The following is a 19625-nucleotide window of genomic DNA, read 5'->3' on the forward strand; positions in this document are numbered from 1 at the left end:
TGCCAGAAGTACTAATAGTGACTGACTCTCTGACAACTCCCATAGACTTAAAATCACCCTTACCCTCAAAAATATTTCCTTAATTATCTAGCGTGATATACAGCATCTCCATTCATTTCCCCTGACACCTGTACTGGAGTGTGGGATGCCAGCTCAGCTTTTCTGTGGTTGCATATTATCCGTGAGAATTTCCGCTGCTCAAACCCTTCAACACAAAGCTGGCATGTAGGGCTTGCGAGGGTGCAGGAAGGCTGACAGCAGTAGGATATTTATAAAACTGAGTGGAACTCAGTATTTTGGCTTCCCCAAAGCTTTAGAAGTATGCAACAACATATTGTGAACAACTTAAGTTGTTATATACAGCTGTTTTTAACATGCAGGGATATTCAAATTTGCAAATCAATGTCTGTTTTCAACGCAGACTGGAAATCCATATATAAGACATTATGCACCTCACAGAACCAAAGGCATCAAGAAAAATACAGGCATACTAGGAAGACTTTGTATTTTCCTCATTTTCAGAAAAACAGCAGCCTAAAAGCACACCTACAATGTGATAAAATAGTTACTCTGCCACACCAGGGACAGATGCAGCCCTGAGCCAAGTGGGCAGAGTATAAAGCCACACCGGGAAGACATGCTTAGGAGCAAGCATAGGCTGACAAAGCCAGTGTGCAGGGGCGAGGGAGGAAATGCTGCCTCCCCACATCCCCACCCCCATGAAATGCCTTCTGTGCTTGCTCAGTCTCCTGTAACTAGCCCTGCAACAATACAGGAGTTGCAAAAGTACTTTCAAAGCCTCCTAGGCACTCTTAAGATTCCTTATTCTCCCATGAGTGTATGCACACTGGTGGGCATGGTTGCTCCAAAAGAGCTCCACACCTCTGTGATCTTTGCTATACTCCAAAGTCTCCTTTTACGGCCTCTAACAGCCTGCTTCTCTGGTCATTTTTTACGAGGGTCTAGACAACCACGACACTCTGTTTTTAGTAGTCAGCAATTACTCAGCTTTCTTACAAGCCCTAACTAACCCTTGCATCATCACTATAAACTATATAGGCGTTAACTCCATTTACAAATGAGGGAGATCTGCAGCAAATCAAAGGAATTTGTTTGTTCTCGATACTGGACTTCTGTCACTGCAGGCAAACAGATCTGTGGATAAGACAACACCCACAGGTATGTACTGAGGATAAATCATTGTCCAACTGCAAAAATTTTGATCCCTTCCTGCCTTATTCTTCTGGAATGCCTGTAAAATAAGATTTTCACTGAAAAGAAACCTGAATAAACTGAACTGAGCTTAAAAAAAATTACTTTCATTCCCACCAAGGGAGTCTGTAATCCACACGTGGACTACCTAGGCACATGGCATTATTAATTTTTAAGGATTTGACTTGTGATATATACAAGTACAGTGTACAATGGCTGATCTCCACACAGACATAACTGCATTTTGCGACCTAAAACTGGACAGCTATTTTGGAAACAACTATTTTATTATCAGACTCATCACTTCCTTCATGACCTGAAGAACGCTGCCTCTTCTCTGTTTTTCATTGTCACTGTGGCAATCTTTTCTGTTAGGTTTGGGTTTTTTTGAGAGAGTATTCCTAAAGGTGAGTGCCAGCTGGACTAGCATCAACTGGTTTTGGAGTTTCAGCTATTCCTAGTCACCCCCAAACTCTCATCCCCCTTCTAAATAATGATTAATCTGAGTTACACTTAGCAATGAAAACAGCAAGGAACTAATGACGTTGACGTAATTATGCTCTACATACACTAAATGTCCATGCTACAAACCTTAATACCAAGACGATTTTAAATTATTTAAATGGAAACCAAACAATAACTTTTCCTTGGATTACTTTCTTACAGATATTTTGCTCTTCCTGCAGTACATGGAGCTCTGGAATATGTCATTAAAGAATAAGGACATAATTTATCAGAAGCACTATGTAATAAAGTTCCTTGAACTTGCCAAGCGGTTCAGCAACAGCGCCATCAAAAAAGGGACACATTGTTTTCTTAACAGTTTAAGCAATGGTATTTCATTTTCTCTTATCCACATATACAAGATAAATGTGTAAAACCATATGGAAGCAACCATTTAAAATGGACATGAAATATAAGGTCCCATTTCACTATTTATACAAGCGCCTGCTTAACTTCACACTTACAAAGTAACTCACTTAAGCCTATCTCATGTTTAACATATATTGCTCAAACACTTAGCTAAATAGAGTCTTAAAAGTAGTTTATTTTTCCGCCTAAACACAGAGCTTTAGTTTGCATACCACTAAATTTCTTTAGAAGTCTTGACAGCATAAAGACCAGCAGATTCTGAGCTTGTGTCTGCCTTTGTTAAAATAAAGGCAAGGAAAAAAAACCCAAACAGTTCCCCTCCCTGCCCTGCGAAGAGGCTCGGCTTGAGACAACACCTTTAAATAATTTGCACAAACCCCAATATTTAACAAAGCAGGACAATGAACTCCTATAACTGACACCAAAGACTTGTGCTGGAACAGAAGGGAACATTGTGACCCACATACACGCAATGGAGTTAATTATTAAGCTTTTTTTTGACAAGACTACTTCTAGAAATAAAAGTACATCAGTGGTAAGTAGCTAAGTAGTTACACTTGCACTGGCTGTTCACCTCTGTGGGAGTTTCCAGAAACCCTAGGATGCAGTTTATAAAAGAAAAAAGAGCATTTAGTTAAGCAAACTTCAAATAAACAGCACATATTTGTGGAAAATTCAAAATCCAAAGTCTGTTTTACATAGGAAAATCTCAAGACATGGACTAAGTTCTAGGTGAAGCTTGGGAGTTTCAGTGTTAGAGCACGAAGTGAACATGTTGCACTGGTTGGAAAACAATCATTCTGTTGTCCAGCACATGGAAATCCTCCATGCCAGGTGCCACCAAACTATATCTTGTCACAATTTAACTTTTATCCAATTTTGCTTACAAGTTAAGCAGTTCTGGCTTCCACATTCTACTTGTACCAAATTTGGAGAATTCCCTTCCCACTCATGGCCTAAATTTTTTTTTTTTTTTTTTAAAGACAGCTTATTGCTGCACCTCCATGTCTGACAAACTGCAAAACCCACAACGTGCAAGACAGGAAAAACCTGCTTTGCCACAGAAAAGAATTTGCTCATTAGCTTTAATCCCATTAAATAGAGCAATACATTTTATAGCAACATAAATCATCTACTAACCCTGCTAGATTTTCTACTCTGGGATGATCCATACATGTCTTCCTCATAACCATTGGTCTGTTATGAAAGGAAAAAGAAAAAAAAAAGAGAAAGAAATTGACGCAGACCCAAAAAGGAATTTTTAGTAAAAGTCAAAGGCAGAGACAGAACTTTTCAAAGATACACCATGAAGAGGAAAAGTGCAGGATTAGGTCATGATTTCAAACATGAGGACATGAACATTTGTGTGTCTGTCAGTACCTGCATACCAGCCAAAAATGTTAAGGATACTCCTTGTTTAGAAACACTTTTGCTTCCCCTGTTATTATGGCACTATAGCAAATGCTCTCTTCAGATGCTCTGTGAAGAGAATGCAGGACAAAAAGGGGACGCTAGGGATGAGAGACTACAATAAAAGAAGTTTATCACTGTAGTTGTATCTCCAGCAGCTAAGCAATTAAAAAGCAGCAAACTGTAGCAAAATACTTAATTCTAAGTTTATATTTGAGAAATTCAGTTTAGTAAACACACAACACTAAGAAATATCTTCTTTTTAGCTTTCCTCAGTTACATAAAGATTAAACCTAGACAGTGACCATCTGCCACATCCCAGTATTTTCTGTGGCAGTCCAAAGACTAGTAAGAGATTTCAGTCAGTTCAGCTGTCCTCCATCATGCCAACAGCCTGCCTTGTTGCCATTGAGATGTTTTCTCTCACAGAAGAAAAAATAAACAGGGTCACAATGAGCACTTCAAAAGCAGAGCGAGATGCTCCAAGTCCCTGTGGCAGTGGGGTCAGGAATAAAATAAAACAATCACTATGATGCAGATTTTAGTCTGGGAACATGATGTTGAAGAAAAGAGGATGGACCCAAAAGCCACTTCAGCTGATACCATTGAAAGCTCAGGTTTCTCAAGCAATTCACTATTCTGGCATCACTTCACAATGAGGCCTGGTTTAACACCAGAAATGAGGGAGCACTCTGTGTATTTGGGGTAGTGTTTTTAGTGGACATTTAATTTGAGTTTCTATTCAAATTAAGCTTTGAAGTCCAAGTTTTAATGCATTCCCAAAATGAAAATCCACTAAATCCAATCTGAGTCAATTTCCAAGCAAAAGATTTAGCATACATTGTACAGTGGCTTCCATGAAAAATTAAACAAATTAACTTAGAAACCAGTTTAGACCCAAGCTGGTAAAGCAACTTCCGGGCAAAGCTTAGATTCTCCACTGAAATGCAGTATTATCACCACAAATGGAAGGCCAACATCCAGTTTCTTTTATTAAGAAGAACTTATCTGGAATACTGCTATAGCCTTCTCACACAGCCTGGGTTCTCTCCAGTTTTTATTAGGTTTTTTTTTCAGGCTCCTTCAATTTCTCTAACACTTCCCTGAAGAATGGTTAAAATTAATCTTTAGCAACTGAAGCCAACACTCTGGCTTCAGCCTCAATAACACTGCACAGACCAATTACCTCCACTGCCTCTTTCGTTACTACACTGAGGAATTAAGTTTGCCTTTTTCAGCAATGTAATACTAAATATAACCTTAGATCACTATCTGAACCATTCCTATGCAGAACTCCTCACTTTGTTATAGCGTATTTAATTTTTCCCAAATGTGGTATCCCTATTTTTACTATTATTCAGTTTTGACAAGTCTCCTATTCATCATTCATCATCAATATTTTTATTCTAACCTCCCATGAAACCACCCTTCACTCCCTGTACTTGGACAGCGAGGCAATACAGACTCTTGTACAACTGTTTTCTCCTTTAAAAATAGATGATGCTGTCTTAGATGGGAATAGACTAGAAGAGATCCTTTCTAGCTGTCTTATTTTCCACCAGTTATTTTTCAACTAACTGTGCATTTCTTTTACAAGAACTAGATCTTGCCCAAGACTTCACTTAATGTCATGTAGAGACATGCCAAGAGCCTTATGGTCAAGTTATAGCCCCATCTAATGCTTTTCCTTTATACCCTTAATTTCCCTAAGCAGGATGATTGTTTAAGTTGAATTGATATGATTCATTTTCCACAAATCCAGGTCAACTGTTTATCACTTTATATTTCAGGCACTTTAAACATATTTAATTTGCCTTTTCAGATTTCAAACTGAAGCTCCATTGCTCAGGTCACTTCCCTTGTCACTATGACCCATTCTCTCAAGAGGCTTCTCCAGTGCATACTTTTGAAGGCAAATGCTCCAAATAGCTCTTGAATAGCACGGTCGACATTATCAGCCCTCGCTGCCTTTTGTTGCATGCTAACATACTAAGCAACCAATCATAAACTTCATGGAAACTGGAACAAAAAGAATTGCATATGGGAGGATGAAATATTCAGATTTTACATGTTCTCCCTTCATAACTATTCAACTGACCCTATCGTTTTCTGTGTTTTTCTCTAGCTTTTAACAGATGCAGAAAACTTTCTCATTACCATTATGTCCATTTATACTTGTAACACTTTTTACTTTAGACTGTGGCTAATGCTGCTCCTTCAGGCTTCTTTCTCAATCCCACATCCAACTTCCACTTCTCAGAAAATTTCCTGCTGATTTCCAGTGTACTGAAGAACCCCAACCCAGCCTGGCAGCTTCCTTCTGTGATGAGTAGCCTTCCCTCCATAGCACGAATACACCACTCTGCCTGCTCTTGTGTACTCTTTCACTCCCTGGAATTGCTCCGCATGAGATTAGCTAAAACCCTGACTGTGTGAAAGCACATTATTCTTTACTTTTCAGGTTTGGCTTTGCAGTGCTCTAAGTAGTATCCAATTTGCACAGGTGATAGTAAGGCATTGTTACTATGCATAACTACCTTTACGAAAAGATGCAGCCTTTACGACATACATATTCTATCAGTATTACCTATTTCTGTGTAATATGAAAAATTTAAAACCTAACTTAAGCTTTAAAGACGCTTTTTATGTACAACACTGATGTTTTTGGATTATACCACGTCTTGCAGATGAAGTGATGCTCAGTATTCTTGCAGACCCAACAGGTCCTGATAGTTACACTGCATCCTTGACATTAGGCTGGTGAACTCTTGCAGCTAGCATACTTGCACATATTCTTTTGTCCTCTCACTGGTTTTGTATGCAAAAACCTCTTTGAGACAGCTACTCAGGATACATACTGCTTTGGAGTAGTTCTTCTTTTTGGTCCTGTCATTCTCTAATCCAGCCTGCAGTGAGATTAAGAACGCAGGATGAAAAGATCAATGAGTTTATGAGCACCCATCCATAGCCAGGCATGCATATCAACATGCAAAAATATCAGTCCAGTTTTCTTCCAGCTCTACACAACATGGGTCAGTAAGCACACATAAAAAAATCAAATCTCAAAGTCAAATGACCAGTTATTAAAGAATGCTGTTAAAGTGGTGATAGTGCTGTTAAATTTAGTCGTCACAGTTAAAATCATACACGCTTACTGAGTTAAGCCAATTAAAAGAGCTACCAGCTGTCTATACTTACTACATCAATACATCCATGCAAAATCCAAATGTGTTTGAACTATTGCTGTATATAGGTCACTCACAAATAGATACATTGCATTCCTAATTTGAAATAGCACAGGGAATGAAGGAGAGTGAAAAAGCCAGAAAGTTTCTAAAACTGCTCTCCAAGTTTGCTTTCTGCAGAAACTGAGACACCTCTATTTCACCACAGCACTGATAACAGTACGAGGAAATTTTTTAAACAGAGCTTACAGTCCTAATCCTCATCCTCCCTTCTGTGCCCTTTCTATTCTTCCAAGAGTCAGCTTTATCTCAACGTGTTCAATGCAAATACTTGCTCTCATCTTACTATTACTCACAGAGTCTGATTTTACCCTCCAAAGCAAAGGTAACAGTTCAATACACAAGCTGCACCTTTGGTAGTCAGTGTATTTGTCCTGCCACCTTTGCTAGACCTATTCAGAGTGAGTTTGTGAGAATTTTATTCCTCTCCAGATTTTTGCTAAAATAAACCCAAGCATACCTGGTCAAACAATGGACAGACTGTAACAGTTTGTTCGAGGAAATAAAAGCTATTCTGCTCTGTTCTATGGTAACTACTGAACTAGACCTAGGTTAGATCTCTGATCATTCAGCACTTTTCATCTGACCTGCGTCAGAGTAGTAGGCAAGGTAAGTAGCATCTTTACATCACAGACCACAAAGTGCCTCCAGATCATTTTAGATCATCCCTTATCTCAGATCAGTTATCACAACTGATGTTAGCTTCTTTATGATTAGTTTTAACACACAGTGCAACTTGCAGACTATTCTCACCACTGGATATGTACTGGTATATTCCAAATTAGACTGTCAAGGCACAAGAGGAAAGAAAAATCAGAATACAAAAGTTCCTTCAGTGCTTTTCTATGGCAATCAAAATAATTCCCCAAAGCAAAACACCAAAACAGGCACAAGAGATGTAAATCCCACCTAAAGAACTCTGATAATGCAGAGCTTCTTACACAAAGCCAGGAGCCAGGAACTTCGTTGATTAAATGAAACAAGGAAAGTGCACAAACTCCATCATGAGTGAGTAATAACACAACAATATTTCATGCTGGATGGTCTCGGATTAGAGACAGGCAGCTGAGAAGTGGGAGAAAGAGGACGCTTGCAGTAGAAACGAGACTGGAGAGAGGCTCAAGTGTCTCAAGAAACACAGGATGATGTTGCTGAGCTTCCCTAAGAAAAACTGCGTGATAAAGAACCAGGCTTGCAGAACTTCTGAAACAACAAAAGGCAGGACGGTTTTATGGGTTCAGGAGGAGCCACAGAAAAGCTGAAGATGCCCTTTCATCACACTGAAGGTCTGCCTGCAGGAAGCAGAAATATACTCAAGCTAGCATCGAATCAACACAGAAGGCCACTGTTTACAGTATAGTCACAGCTGTGGAGCTGAAAACATCTGCTAGCCTGGTCTAATCAATATCTCAGGTGGTTTTGCAGTCCATGTTGATGGTTGCTCTGCCACATGCATCCAGACCAGCTCCCCAAAAGCTAGCTCAGCAGATCTCTGGTGCCTGCAGTTCAGACATCCACCTAGAAGATATTCCAGAAGAAAATCCAGAGTAAAATCCACAGAGATTAGCAGGGTAATAAAATTTTAGGGAGAAATGCATTTCTGATATTGGCTCATTTCATTGAAAACTTCCTGTACAGAAAAGAAGCATAGCTTCAAAAAGCAACCCCTAACACCATCAGCCCCTCACAGTGCAATGAGCCCAAGTGCCAAAGATGCAAGATCAGTTTTCAGAAAATGGAAGTCTTGTAGACCAATTACAATGGCATCCTGCCACTACGGAAGGAACCTTCAAATATCAAAAAAAAAGAACATTCATAATTCTTCAACTCCGTTTGTAAACCCTTTGTGGACACGGGGCAGTATTTTTTTGTACTTTCTTCATGCTAAAATAGCTCAGAAGCCAAACTGAACTCTAGTCCTCAGAAGTAATTTTTTTAGGTTGGTTGGTGTTTGGTTTTACATGGTTGTTTTGAAGACACACAGCAAGAGCCAAACCTTCACAAACAGCCAAAGAGAGATGTGGTCAAGCTATTAAAAGCACCAGTAGGTGCTTTTAACAAACCCACACTAAGAAAATGATCAATGCATGTTCTATCAATTAACTGTGAATAAAACAACCAGAGGATGTATAAGGGTAAATTTCAGTTCAGACTAGCAAACATTTACTTTTTTCTGCAATCCCAGTGACACATGGATCAGGGAAGGAAGCTTTGTCAAAACTCTTTTCCTGTGTCAGCTTGCGTAGGAATATTCACCAAATGCTACTTTAGAAGGACAGGGGGTAGCCTGTGCAACATCACTAGAAATACCAGGGTGAAAAGTTTCAACTAGATCCTTCTGTCAGAAAAGGACATTATTTGCAGACGCATTCGGTATTTACGGGCCATCCTGTAAACCAGCTGGAGACCACTGTTCACCAGACCAGCACTGGTTATCACAGCCTGAAGGTACGCTGGCAGCCCAGAGACTGGCTGTTCCAGGGAAAAAAAGGCCAGAAAAGCTCCTTCTCAAGGGACGGTGGGGAAACAGAATACAAGGTTTCTGTTGCTTAAATATATAACAATAAAACACAGGATGTATTGTAAAAATACATCAAAAGGAATCTAGTGGATTTCCATGAACAAAAGCTGTTTCAGATGGACAGGGCTCCCACTATGAATATGGTACCAGTGTACTTGCATCTCGCCTTATGAAGGGACAGACAGTAATAGCCATGGTTAAACAACCTATTTGCATCGTAATCACCTTCTAAATAGAAAGAATTGACATTTGAACTGATCTAGAGATTTTTCCCCTCCATAAAACACTTTCATGAACATGTCCAAATTTAACTCTTAGTAAAATAAACTTTGGTTTTCACATTCAACTGTGAAGATAAGCTTTTCTTTGTTTAATCTTTGGAGTTTTAAGGCATATTCTAGCTTTGAAAAGCAATTGAATAAGTATAACCTTAAAGATTTTAATGGCACTTCATAAGTAGTAATAAGGATTCCACTGGGAATGGAACAAGGCAACATAATTTTATCTTATGCTCCTTACAGTGAACTCCATTAGGAATAACTGAGCACGCTCTGCAATAGTATATGTGGGGTTTGTTGTTGTTGTTGGGTTTTTTTTAATCTTCCAGAGCTTTTCTAGAGGCATATGAGGCGTTTCACTCAATCCTGTTCTTTGGGGGATACTTTGTCAGGGGGAAAAAAAAAAAAATGTAGCTCTAGCCTAGATAATTACTAGCAAGTTTTTTAAGGAGGAAAAAAAAATTATGACATGAAATCTCCAAAGCAGCCAGGAACCAAGGATTACAAATAAAAGGTCTTGTATGAATGATACAGGTCTTGACTTTTCTGTAAAAATACAACTGATCATCCAGCTTGACCACGTAACTAGCACTACTAAGAAATTAGCAACAACATCAGTAGAAGATCAAATTATTCTCAAACACAACCTTTCAAGGTACAACTGACTCCATAACAAACTAGTCACAGCTGATTCAAGTTCAGGACTGCCAAGAGCTTCCTCCATAGTGCTGTTATGTATTGTTTCAGTGTTGTGGTTAGCTGAACACTTCTCCACAGATCTCAGAAGCAGCGAGCTCTGACGGTCTTCTGAAGACTATCAACGCATGCCTGTAGCATTAGCCATTCGCAACTACTAAACTGCTTAAACTGTCTTCACAATTACAAGAGCTAATTATGACTACGCTAAAATGGAGTTAAGATTTGTACACATGTGTATTATCTGGGAAATACTGTATGGATATTTTGAGGAAATAACTGTTTGAACTTCTCCTATAGATGAGTACTGGTACACTACAGCACTTTGTGCTCTATTAATCCCTCCCTCCACAAAACTCAAGTCTGCAGATGAATTTCAAGTATCTCTAAAGCAGTTTTGAGGAGAGCATTCACGTGTAATTCCAAAGCACTTAAGACTTATTTCCACTGATAATTTGCTTTTGTTTCCTGAGTTAATAACCATTGATCATGGAGTAAGCTAGCACTTCCTCTTCCCAAATTCTCAGTATCAGTAATGAAACAGGGGAGCTTACAAGGTGCACACAAGAAATAGCTGCATATACCAATGTTTTGGCTAAGTACTTCCCACAACAGTAACAGAACAGCATTTACCAGAAACGTTTCTACAAAGTTGCATGCTCTGCTGATGATCCTGCACAGTGCATATAAACCTGACAATTCCCCTGGTTGAAAGAACTGGTGACCTACAAGTACTTGGGGAAAAAACCCACCATATGCCTTGAACATGGAACATGTCAAGACCTTGGAAGGATGATATTATCAGAGTACTATGACCAGTCTGGTGGTATAGGGGGACAGCAACACCAGTACACACACATGCACATTTAAATTGTACAATTTACCAACCCTCAGGCTTCCACGGCTACCCACTGACATGCGCTCATCTTCATCCGAAGCCTATCAAAAGAAAGTATAAAGACAAGAAAACAATGAAAGGAATAGAAAGTAACAAGCCATGAGGTAAACACTGATGGCTTTGATGGAACAGAAGAAAAGACATATAAAATAAAGGTCCTTTAAAAAGAATCACATTAAAACTGTAAGCATAAAGTAAATGAAATCATACCCTGCCCAAGAAACACTGTCAAGCGTTTTATTACAAGATGAATGACAGGCTTGCTCTATGCTCTTGGCCCACAGTCTCAATAAATGAACATTAAACACTCGAAGCAGGTTGTTTCCCCACTTTCCACCCCCTGCCCCCTTTATTCTAGCACATTTGCAAAAGCTCCCTGGAGAGACTGGGGAGAGGGCAGAGAAACCAGGAAGTGGTTTTCACTTGCCTGGGGTGGGGGGAGCCTGTTTTGTTTGTGTGTTTTTTAAAAAACGAACTGCCTTATACATGTCTGTTTTCTTTGAAATGACTAGCTAAAAAGAATAAGGAAAAGTAGATACTAACCGAGGCATTTCTTCGGGCTCTACGGGAATAACGCTCACTGTCTTCCTACCAAGGCAGCAGAGAAAAAACAGAGAGTGAAGTGTTGAAAGGACAGATACACCAACAGAGCGCTTTCAATAGACACAGTGAACTTCAGCAAGGTTTAGGAGTCAGTAACGTTAGACCAAATACCAGAAGGTGACACCCTGTCAAATCAGAAAACCCCTGTTTTCCCCTCATTTGTGACCCCACCTCTCTTCCCCTCCATTTTATTCTGCTACACACTTTCAATACTTTTGCAGAAAACTGTACACAGTGATGCCTTTATTTGTATCTCAAAAAAAAAAAATGTTTCAAGTGCATCTCTGTGCATCTGGGAGTCAGTATACTTACAGAGCTTTTATAACCAAGCTTTCCGGTTTGCATTCCTTCAAAATAAATCTCAAAAATCTTCTATTTGCAATAATGCGGCAGGGGAATGGTCTCTCTCAAGTGAGTATCCCAGAAGAGCACAACCTGGCCCCTTCTTCCAGACCAAAAGCATCTGTGGTCTGCCTACAGCCTCTGCGAAACACAGCACCATGCCTTCTGCAGGCCATTAATGCTGGAAGTGCTGTAGTATGTATTATGTTTCAACAAACTTATTTTAACAAACTGATTTAATGTGGAATTTAGAAACAGTGATAAGAAAACAGGAAAAAACGTTTCAGCGTTGTAGTTAATGGCTCTCACAGGTGAGCTGATTTCTAAGCAAAGGAATTTCTAGGAAGGTGGAGCTAAGCTCACCAAGCAAGGATTTGAAGAGACTAAATGGCTTATCTGTGAGTTTGGAGCATCTTGGGCAGATGGTTGGTCCATATGGCAGCAGGCTTTCATGAAGGCACAGAGCAAAAAAGCATTTCTGCCGGTTAATTATCAAGGGTCAAGGTAGTCAGGAAGTTTGAAAAGTTATCTTCCACACTGTAAGTCAGTTGTTCTGCCTTGCCTTTTTCAGTGTGCACTACTCAGCTTGTAGAGCAAGGCCATGACCAACAGTTCCCATCTGGCATCACTGGTAAGTTTATAAAATCAATTTTATTTCAAAGACATTTGAAGCCAATGTCTCCCAGCCCTTTAGCAACTTACATTATCGGTGTTAAATCAGTCAGATGTTGCTAATGGCCAAGTGGTTATCTGGTATCAACTTCACTGGCTTAGCAAGTAGTGAAATCCAGGAAGTTGCATTATCAGAAAAAGCAAGCATTACCATAGTAGCAGTAATAATGCATTTGAACAGTGCCCTTGGACCAGTAAGTACAAAGGTAACTGAAGAAGCATGGCTAAAACTTGCCCAAATTTTAAGACAGATTTGAGAAGACTCAAATTGTAAGAAAATCCCGAAGAAGTAAAATGAGTACAAATATTCCTTGTATCACAAGTGGCTTTAATGGGTCTACAGGCTAAGATAATCTTCAAGTGATAGGGTGGAAACAGAGGACTGTAGAAAGAGATGACTCTAACCAAACCCTTGCCAGTTTTAAGCCAATCATAAGCCACATTCAAGTATTGATGTGGAATGCAAGAATCCTTGTGATAAGACTGGAATTCACGTTCCCAATACTTGAAAATACCTACTTTGTGGGATTCCAAACTCTATGGACTATATAAAACTTCAGCACGTAAAAGTTGTTTAGCTATGTTGATCAAGGCCTACCATCCATTGCTCGATGTCTCCCCATTTAGTATCCAGACCATAATATTTCTACAGACAGAAAAGGGAAAAAACAGAATTTAGATGAGAAAAGCAAACACAGAACATGTAGACATACACTGCCAGGTTTTGGCTGAGCCACACAGGTACACACACACAAACATGCCAGGGAAAAGCTGTGCCAAGTGCCACCAGAGCCCTCTACAGCATGTGCCCAGAAAAAGTTGCCCAGCAAAGGGGAAAAGTGTTTGGGCTTCTTCCTTCTCAGTAGTGCAAAAAAACCCAGTGCTGTGGGGACAGGAGCAAGGAGCATAATGAGTCTTGAATACCTGACCCATTTAAGTCAAGTCTCATTACAAAGGATCCAAACACAGAACGCATTCAAGATGAAAAATGCTGTCAAATCATGTTTACCATAGAGATTTGTCAAACTGGGCAGACAAGTTGAATACAATACAACTAATCTCTGTGTGTTCTTATTCACTGTATTCAGAACTCCCTAGAGCTCCTTTTCAAATCACGAGGCTTCTTGCCTACACTTCAACCATCTTGACAGTGGTGGCATCACCAATAAGGATAGAAAAGGACATGCTTCACCAATGCAGGCAAGACTGGAAGGCTCTCTGCATTTCAGTACCAAATGCCATGTCTCTTCTGAACCATTTCTCAGTTCATAATTTCATTGCGCAACATTGGGGACTTCCCAATGAACTTGCATTTCTACCAGGCAGCAAATTGTTCAAAGATCCACAAGTGTAGCAGGACTTTTCTTGCTTCCCAGGCACATTCTTCAAATCTAGTCTCCGGAAGCTTGCTCCTATAATAGTGACCATAACATTATGGTGTGAAGAAAAATAATCAGCCTAAAGCGGAGTAATCGGCAAATGGAAGTCTTGCTTGAGGAAGCATGATATTCAGAATGTATTTCAGAAAAATTTAGATCACGTGCTTTGAGGTTCATGTGGAAAATCAAGCCTGTGCTTGCCAGCTTTCTTAAAGGCTTGAGGAGGCAGGAGTATCAGTCAAAACCTTCGGTAATAATTAAAAAAAATAAATCAGAAACCTGTTGTTTTATACTCTGCATTTCACACTCACTCAATGGTATTAACGTAATTTTACTTTCACCCTTTAAAAACCTCATTCACTATTTATTAATAAACTAGAACAAACAGCTGCATGTTCTTTGATACTGTATCAGTTTATTCCCACTTCAGAGTTCTTCCTCATTAAGCAACCAAATTATTTTCATGTTAAGGTCATCTTTATTTTCTTCTTAACTGCTCTGGAGAGAAGAAAGTATGTTATGAAGTAGAATAGGCAGCAGGGTGCTCAGCTGTACGTCCTGGATAGCCCAAATGGTACAAGGACCTTTAATTGCTGTCAGCTTTGGAGTCAAATTAGGGAAAGGCAGGAGCTCACAGCAAACCCATTTATTAGGAAAGATATTAGAAAATATTAGAAAATATTTTTTAGGCCAGTAATTTGAAAACAGGAAATAAATTCACTGCATCACAGATTTAAATAGTATGCAAACATCTCTCTGGGTCAAGGAAAAGAGAATGGTTCAACAAGCTCTTTAACCACATTCCTATGAGAACAGGGAAGTATTCCCCTCTGCTTTCCCTGAAAAGCATATGTGTATGCTCAAATACATCTAATATCCCTATACAATGCCTCGCCAAATTGCACAAAAGTGAAACTTCTCCTAAATGAGTGTGCATGATGAACCATTGTATAATGCTGGAAGAAACACTTCCTCACAAGTGCTCAGGCTAGTTACTTCCAGGCAGAAACAATTTTATAACAGACTTTTCTGTACATCGCATCCTGAAAATAACCCCTGAAAATTATATGAACTCCAGCTGGTCAGGATTGTGTACATGATTGGGACCTACAGATTATATCCTTTGTAGTAAATAAGGTCAGGCAAAGCCTTATTAGAAGCTTTTTCCCCCCCCTCTAAGAGACGTATAACAACATTTTCTAACACTAGAAATCAAAATTAAAAAAAACCCACACCACTGAAAATGGAGAATCCTTTCTCACACATAAGAAGGATCCATAAACATGTTAACAATTTTTGTAAGGTCTGCTTCCTCCTTTTCCTGCCCTCTGCTCTCCTTACTTTCTGACATAGGCTTCTGAATTCAGTTTTGCAAAAGGGAGATAAGTCTTTTAAGGGGCATTTCCTTATGTCACAAGTTAAGTTCCACTTAGGTTTTTTTCCTCCCCCATTTAAAATTACATAGCTATATGCTTAATATCCCCTAAAGAAAGATGTTAATGAATGGTTTTGCCTTGAGACTATTAAATTATAATCTTTTAAACGGCACATCTCATTCTGGACTTAACTGGCAGCATTTGAAGTCGCAGGTATTTTGTCCCCTCAGCCACTTCCCATTTCTTTCTCTAAACCAACTGTTCTATTCTGCGCCAAGGGGGTCTGGTTTGAATGGTCACATGGGTTAAAGGAAGAACTTGTGCTTATCCATTCATTCAGTCTTTAGTTAGAGGCCTTTGCCAGACTCAAGTTCCCTTCTACTCTGAAAAGTGATATTACAATTAAATCATTAATGACATTAATACCATTGAGAGAGAATTCCAGATCAGATATGCTCACTAAGTGATGGTGAAACTGCTAGACTTGCAAACTTGCTATGGGATGTTGTGAGGCTAACCCACTTATCTTCTCAACCATGTCAGGACACCAATAGTAAACAACCTCCTTGTTGCCCATGAAGCTGCATATGTACCAGAAGATTAAATTAGTTCCTATAAAGGAGATTGATAATGAGCCTGTTGATCCATGGGCAGATGTTTGAGTCACTCTACATAGTCAACTCCACAAATAAAAACAAGAGAAAGATATATTTGTTGCGAAATTGATGGGGTCAGGATTAAGTACCAGAGCACATGATTTGAGTAGCTATCTTCACTTGAAGAGGAAAACAGCATTTCCAAGAAGCACACACTGCTAGGTCAAGCAAGTGAAACGTGCAGTTAAAGCTACTGTAGTGCCAGAACAAAAACAAACAGGCTGTGGTTTTAGGACATATTTATCATTCAGCAAGCAATAAAAATCTCAGGAAAAAAAGAAATATTCATTAAGATAGCAAATGGCAAGCTTGAAGAAATATATGCTTTCTCCCTCCCTGCAAAATCTCTTTGGAGCCATTTCTCTGTCTAGATACCACACAGTTCACATGCTGGAAGTATACAACAGCCAAAGGTCATAACACAGAACCCAAAGCTCTCTTGTTACATAGCAAATTACCTCAGTTACAGCTATTATCATTATTATTATCTTTGCCTTTGTTTGTAACTATGAGAAGGAAACTGGGAGGAGGGAAGATATCATGACTTTAAACTGAGGTGAGAGAGGATTAAACAATATAAAAGCATTTACAATGCCTAGGTCACATTGGAAGAAAGGCCATACAGTTTCTTTATCAAAAGATTTCAAATGCAAACGCAGCATCCCTGATTTACTTCAGTGACTTCCTGCAAAGTCATCTGAAAGTCATTCTTCTTGCTGGCACCTGTCAGATGCTTGCCCAGCCTGAAATATTTTCAGCAATACGCTTGGCCTTCAACACAGAAACATCTGTATGGTTCTTGGTGATACACAGAGCCACCACACTCTCCTATGATGGCTGGTTTGCCAAATTACTCTTCTGCTCATTGCTTATTCTTTGCCAAACAGTCTGTAGAAAAAATTAGGTGCCTGACCAGATACATTTTACATGAGTCATCTTCCCCACTCCCCTTCATTATCCACCCCACAAGACTATGGGAGGGAAGGAAGGAATGGCATGGAAATACAAAGCCTGCTGTGCATCTTCCATTCTTAAGAGGTTTTTCTGAAATGCTAGCAAGACTCATAACATGGGAATACAGACATGCAAACAAGAATGAAGAGCAAGCCCTACCTTCTGAACTTGATAGATCTAGGGGAAAAGGAAAGAAACAAGGAAACAAAAGCTAGCGTGAATGGATAAACAGCAATGCAATGTTCCATAGCTCATTCTAAAGGGAAGAAAATAATTTATACAGAATATGGAGCAAAACATGAATACAAAGAAGTGCACACTGAAGCCCTGTAGAGTTAGGCAGAATGAAGCAGCATATACATTCTAGGCCTCCTCCATCTGCCCAGCTAAAATACAGCATTCCTGTTTTCATACCTGCTAGGCTCTTGGAGGCACATGCTTCCTAGACTTTGCGTACAACCAGAGCCTAACCCAGCTGTGGGCTAGGAACTCTTGCTTTTTTTAACCCCACCTTTCAAAGTAATCGGATGCCCAGATATTCACCTAGGATGACAGTTGTGCATCTACACATTTAAATGAGTACAGCATTTACCACAGGAAATTTGTTCTTCTGTTAAGGACAAGTTTTGTCCTTAACCGACTAAGCATAGTTACAAAAGCATCAATTGCTATACATTTTCCACCAGTGTACAGCACAGTGTTAGCTTGTTAAAACTCTCTGGAAGTTTCTTGCACATATATTGCCAGCATTGGAGGGTCTCTGCAGGTTGCTTTTTCAATTTTTAATGCTTCCATGGAGCCTCACACCATTTGCAAGCACTAATAAACACACTGATGACTCTACAAAGTTGTTCCATAGTCTCAAACCATTTTAATAATACACAAAAACATTACAGCCACTCTAATGCACCTCAGTTTTGTTTAAGTGGAGAAAGCTGATCAGTCAAGGGCAGACTGATCAGCTTTGTAAATCCACATGGAAACAGAAATGGGTTTTTTTGCATCTCTCCTAGCACTTCTAAAGCAAGAAACCCTTCTTGTTTAGAAACACCTAACTGGATACACAAATCCAGAAGAAAACTGCAGCTTCATTCTTCCCACTTCTCTGCTGAACACCTAGCTTTGTATCTGCAGGAAACGTATCACAGCTCTGGTATCAAAGCCCTCAGCTGCCTTACTGCTTAACTTCTTAGATAAAGCACAGATGCTGAATAAACACCAGCACCACCCCTGTTGCTCTGCGTACAACCCAGGGGGAACAGTACAGTGCTCTGACTCCAGTCCTTCAGCTGGTCAGTAAGGTAGTCGTCTCTCGTATTTTGGGATATTCAGGGGATCCCTGCCATCCACTGCTCTTCTGGGCAACCTCAGGTGAACCCAGATCCCAGTGCTGGGAAGCAGAGCGTACTTCTTTCAATCCCTGCCTCCGTGGCCTGATCAGGTTCCCCTTTGTGATCGTGAAGGACAACTGCAAAACCAAGCTTAATAACTCAGAAGTGTTAATTCCTATTCCTACAAGAGCAGGGAGGATAACTGAGACGCACATTTGAAGCTAGCATTCCCGCACACCAGTCACCTTGCTTACCTTTTATTAAGAAAACCTTGAAGGGGAAAATGAACTAAGCCCTCCCACAGTTCTCAGGACTGCGTACTGACTCCAATCTTCTCCTGTGCACACAGAGTGCCTTTCATCCACACAGAGAAGCCAACCATCACTGGTTTAGATGTGGCAATTACCAAGTAGCTGTTTAACCTTTAAGCTTTAACTTTCACATGCTGTTTCACCTACACTTCGAAGAAGCACCACAGAAGTCTTCTTTTCCAAACCCTAATGCTTCAGGCTTGGCATAGCAGGTATTCCTGTTGAGTGCAAAGCAAGACACACAGGAGGTCTTGTGTCCAGGACCCAGATTGCCAATGGATAAGATATGTCTGTTGATGGCCAGACACTGCGGAGGGCAGGAGAGAGGGGCACAGGGACAAAGCCAAGTGCATCATCATAACTGTTCCAACTTTTTATAAAACCTGGAACTTTTTGGCAATCTGTTAGCTAACAGGTATTACAGCAGCTCTGCTCCGAAGCAACTGGTGTCTCATCAGCATACTGTCCTTCTTAGACAGCATGTTACAGAAAAAAAAACTTTTAAAAAGTATTTTCTATGCAGGAATGCCCCCCCACAAAGAGCTTAATGGAGTCAATAGTCATCTAAGCAGTCAAATGTCTTAAGCAGCACTTTCCTGTATTACAGCATGACAAAAAATGTGGTTTTGTCCACAGTATTAGTGGCAGACTGCTTTCCTGGTTTCCTCATCATATAAGGTTTCCCACAAAAGTAAAGTTTTTCATAGAAATACCTTTTGAACCAGACAGAATAAGCCAGTGAAGCATGGTTAGATGGCAGCAGAAGGGAGAAATTCAGACTCTTCTAAAACCACCTTCAACATTGTCCCCCTCCAATTTTTCCTGTGCATCTTCATGCTGTTTGTACAAAAAGATACACCTAACCATT

The 19625-nt window shown here is 39.8% G+C and overlaps 1 protein-coding gene across 14 annotated transcripts in view; it reads right to left on the reverse strand.

Annotated features, from left to right (window-relative positions):
* Window positions 1-19625, reverse strand: part of LRRFIP1 (LRR binding FLII interacting protein 1) — a 115027-nt gene that overhangs the window by 41058 nt on the left and 54344 nt on the right. For 9 of the 14 annotated variants that reach the window (XM_064452145.1, XM_064452147.1, XM_064452137.1 and 6 more), the window contains exons 3-9: window positions 17275-17292; window positions 13349-13396; window positions 11677-11721; window positions 11124-11174; window positions 7494-7526; window positions 6354-6401; window positions 3226-3282 (exon numbers count right to left, since the gene is read on the reverse strand). The exons of 3 other annotated variants lie outside the window; for them this stretch is intronic. In XM_064452145.1, coding sequence (XP_064308215.1) covers window positions 3226-3282; window positions 6354-6401; window positions 7494-7526; window positions 11124-11174; window positions 11677-11721; window positions 13349-13396; window positions 17275-17292 — 300 coding nt within the window. The remainder of the gene's footprint in view (window positions 1-3225; window positions 3283-6353; window positions 6402-7493; window positions 7527-11123; window positions 11175-11676; window positions 11722-13348; window positions 13397-17274; window positions 17293-19625) is intronic. 2 more of the 14 variants (XM_064452134.1, XM_064452140.1) reach the window with 2 other exon arrangements.

Source organism: Phalacrocorax carbo, chromosome 5 (assembly GCF_963921805.1).
Source record: "Phalacrocorax carbo chromosome 5, bPhaCar2.1, whole genome shotgun sequence".
NCBI classification, from domain to species: Eukaryota; Metazoa; Chordata; class Aves; order Suliformes; family Phalacrocoracidae; genus Phalacrocorax; species Phalacrocorax carbo.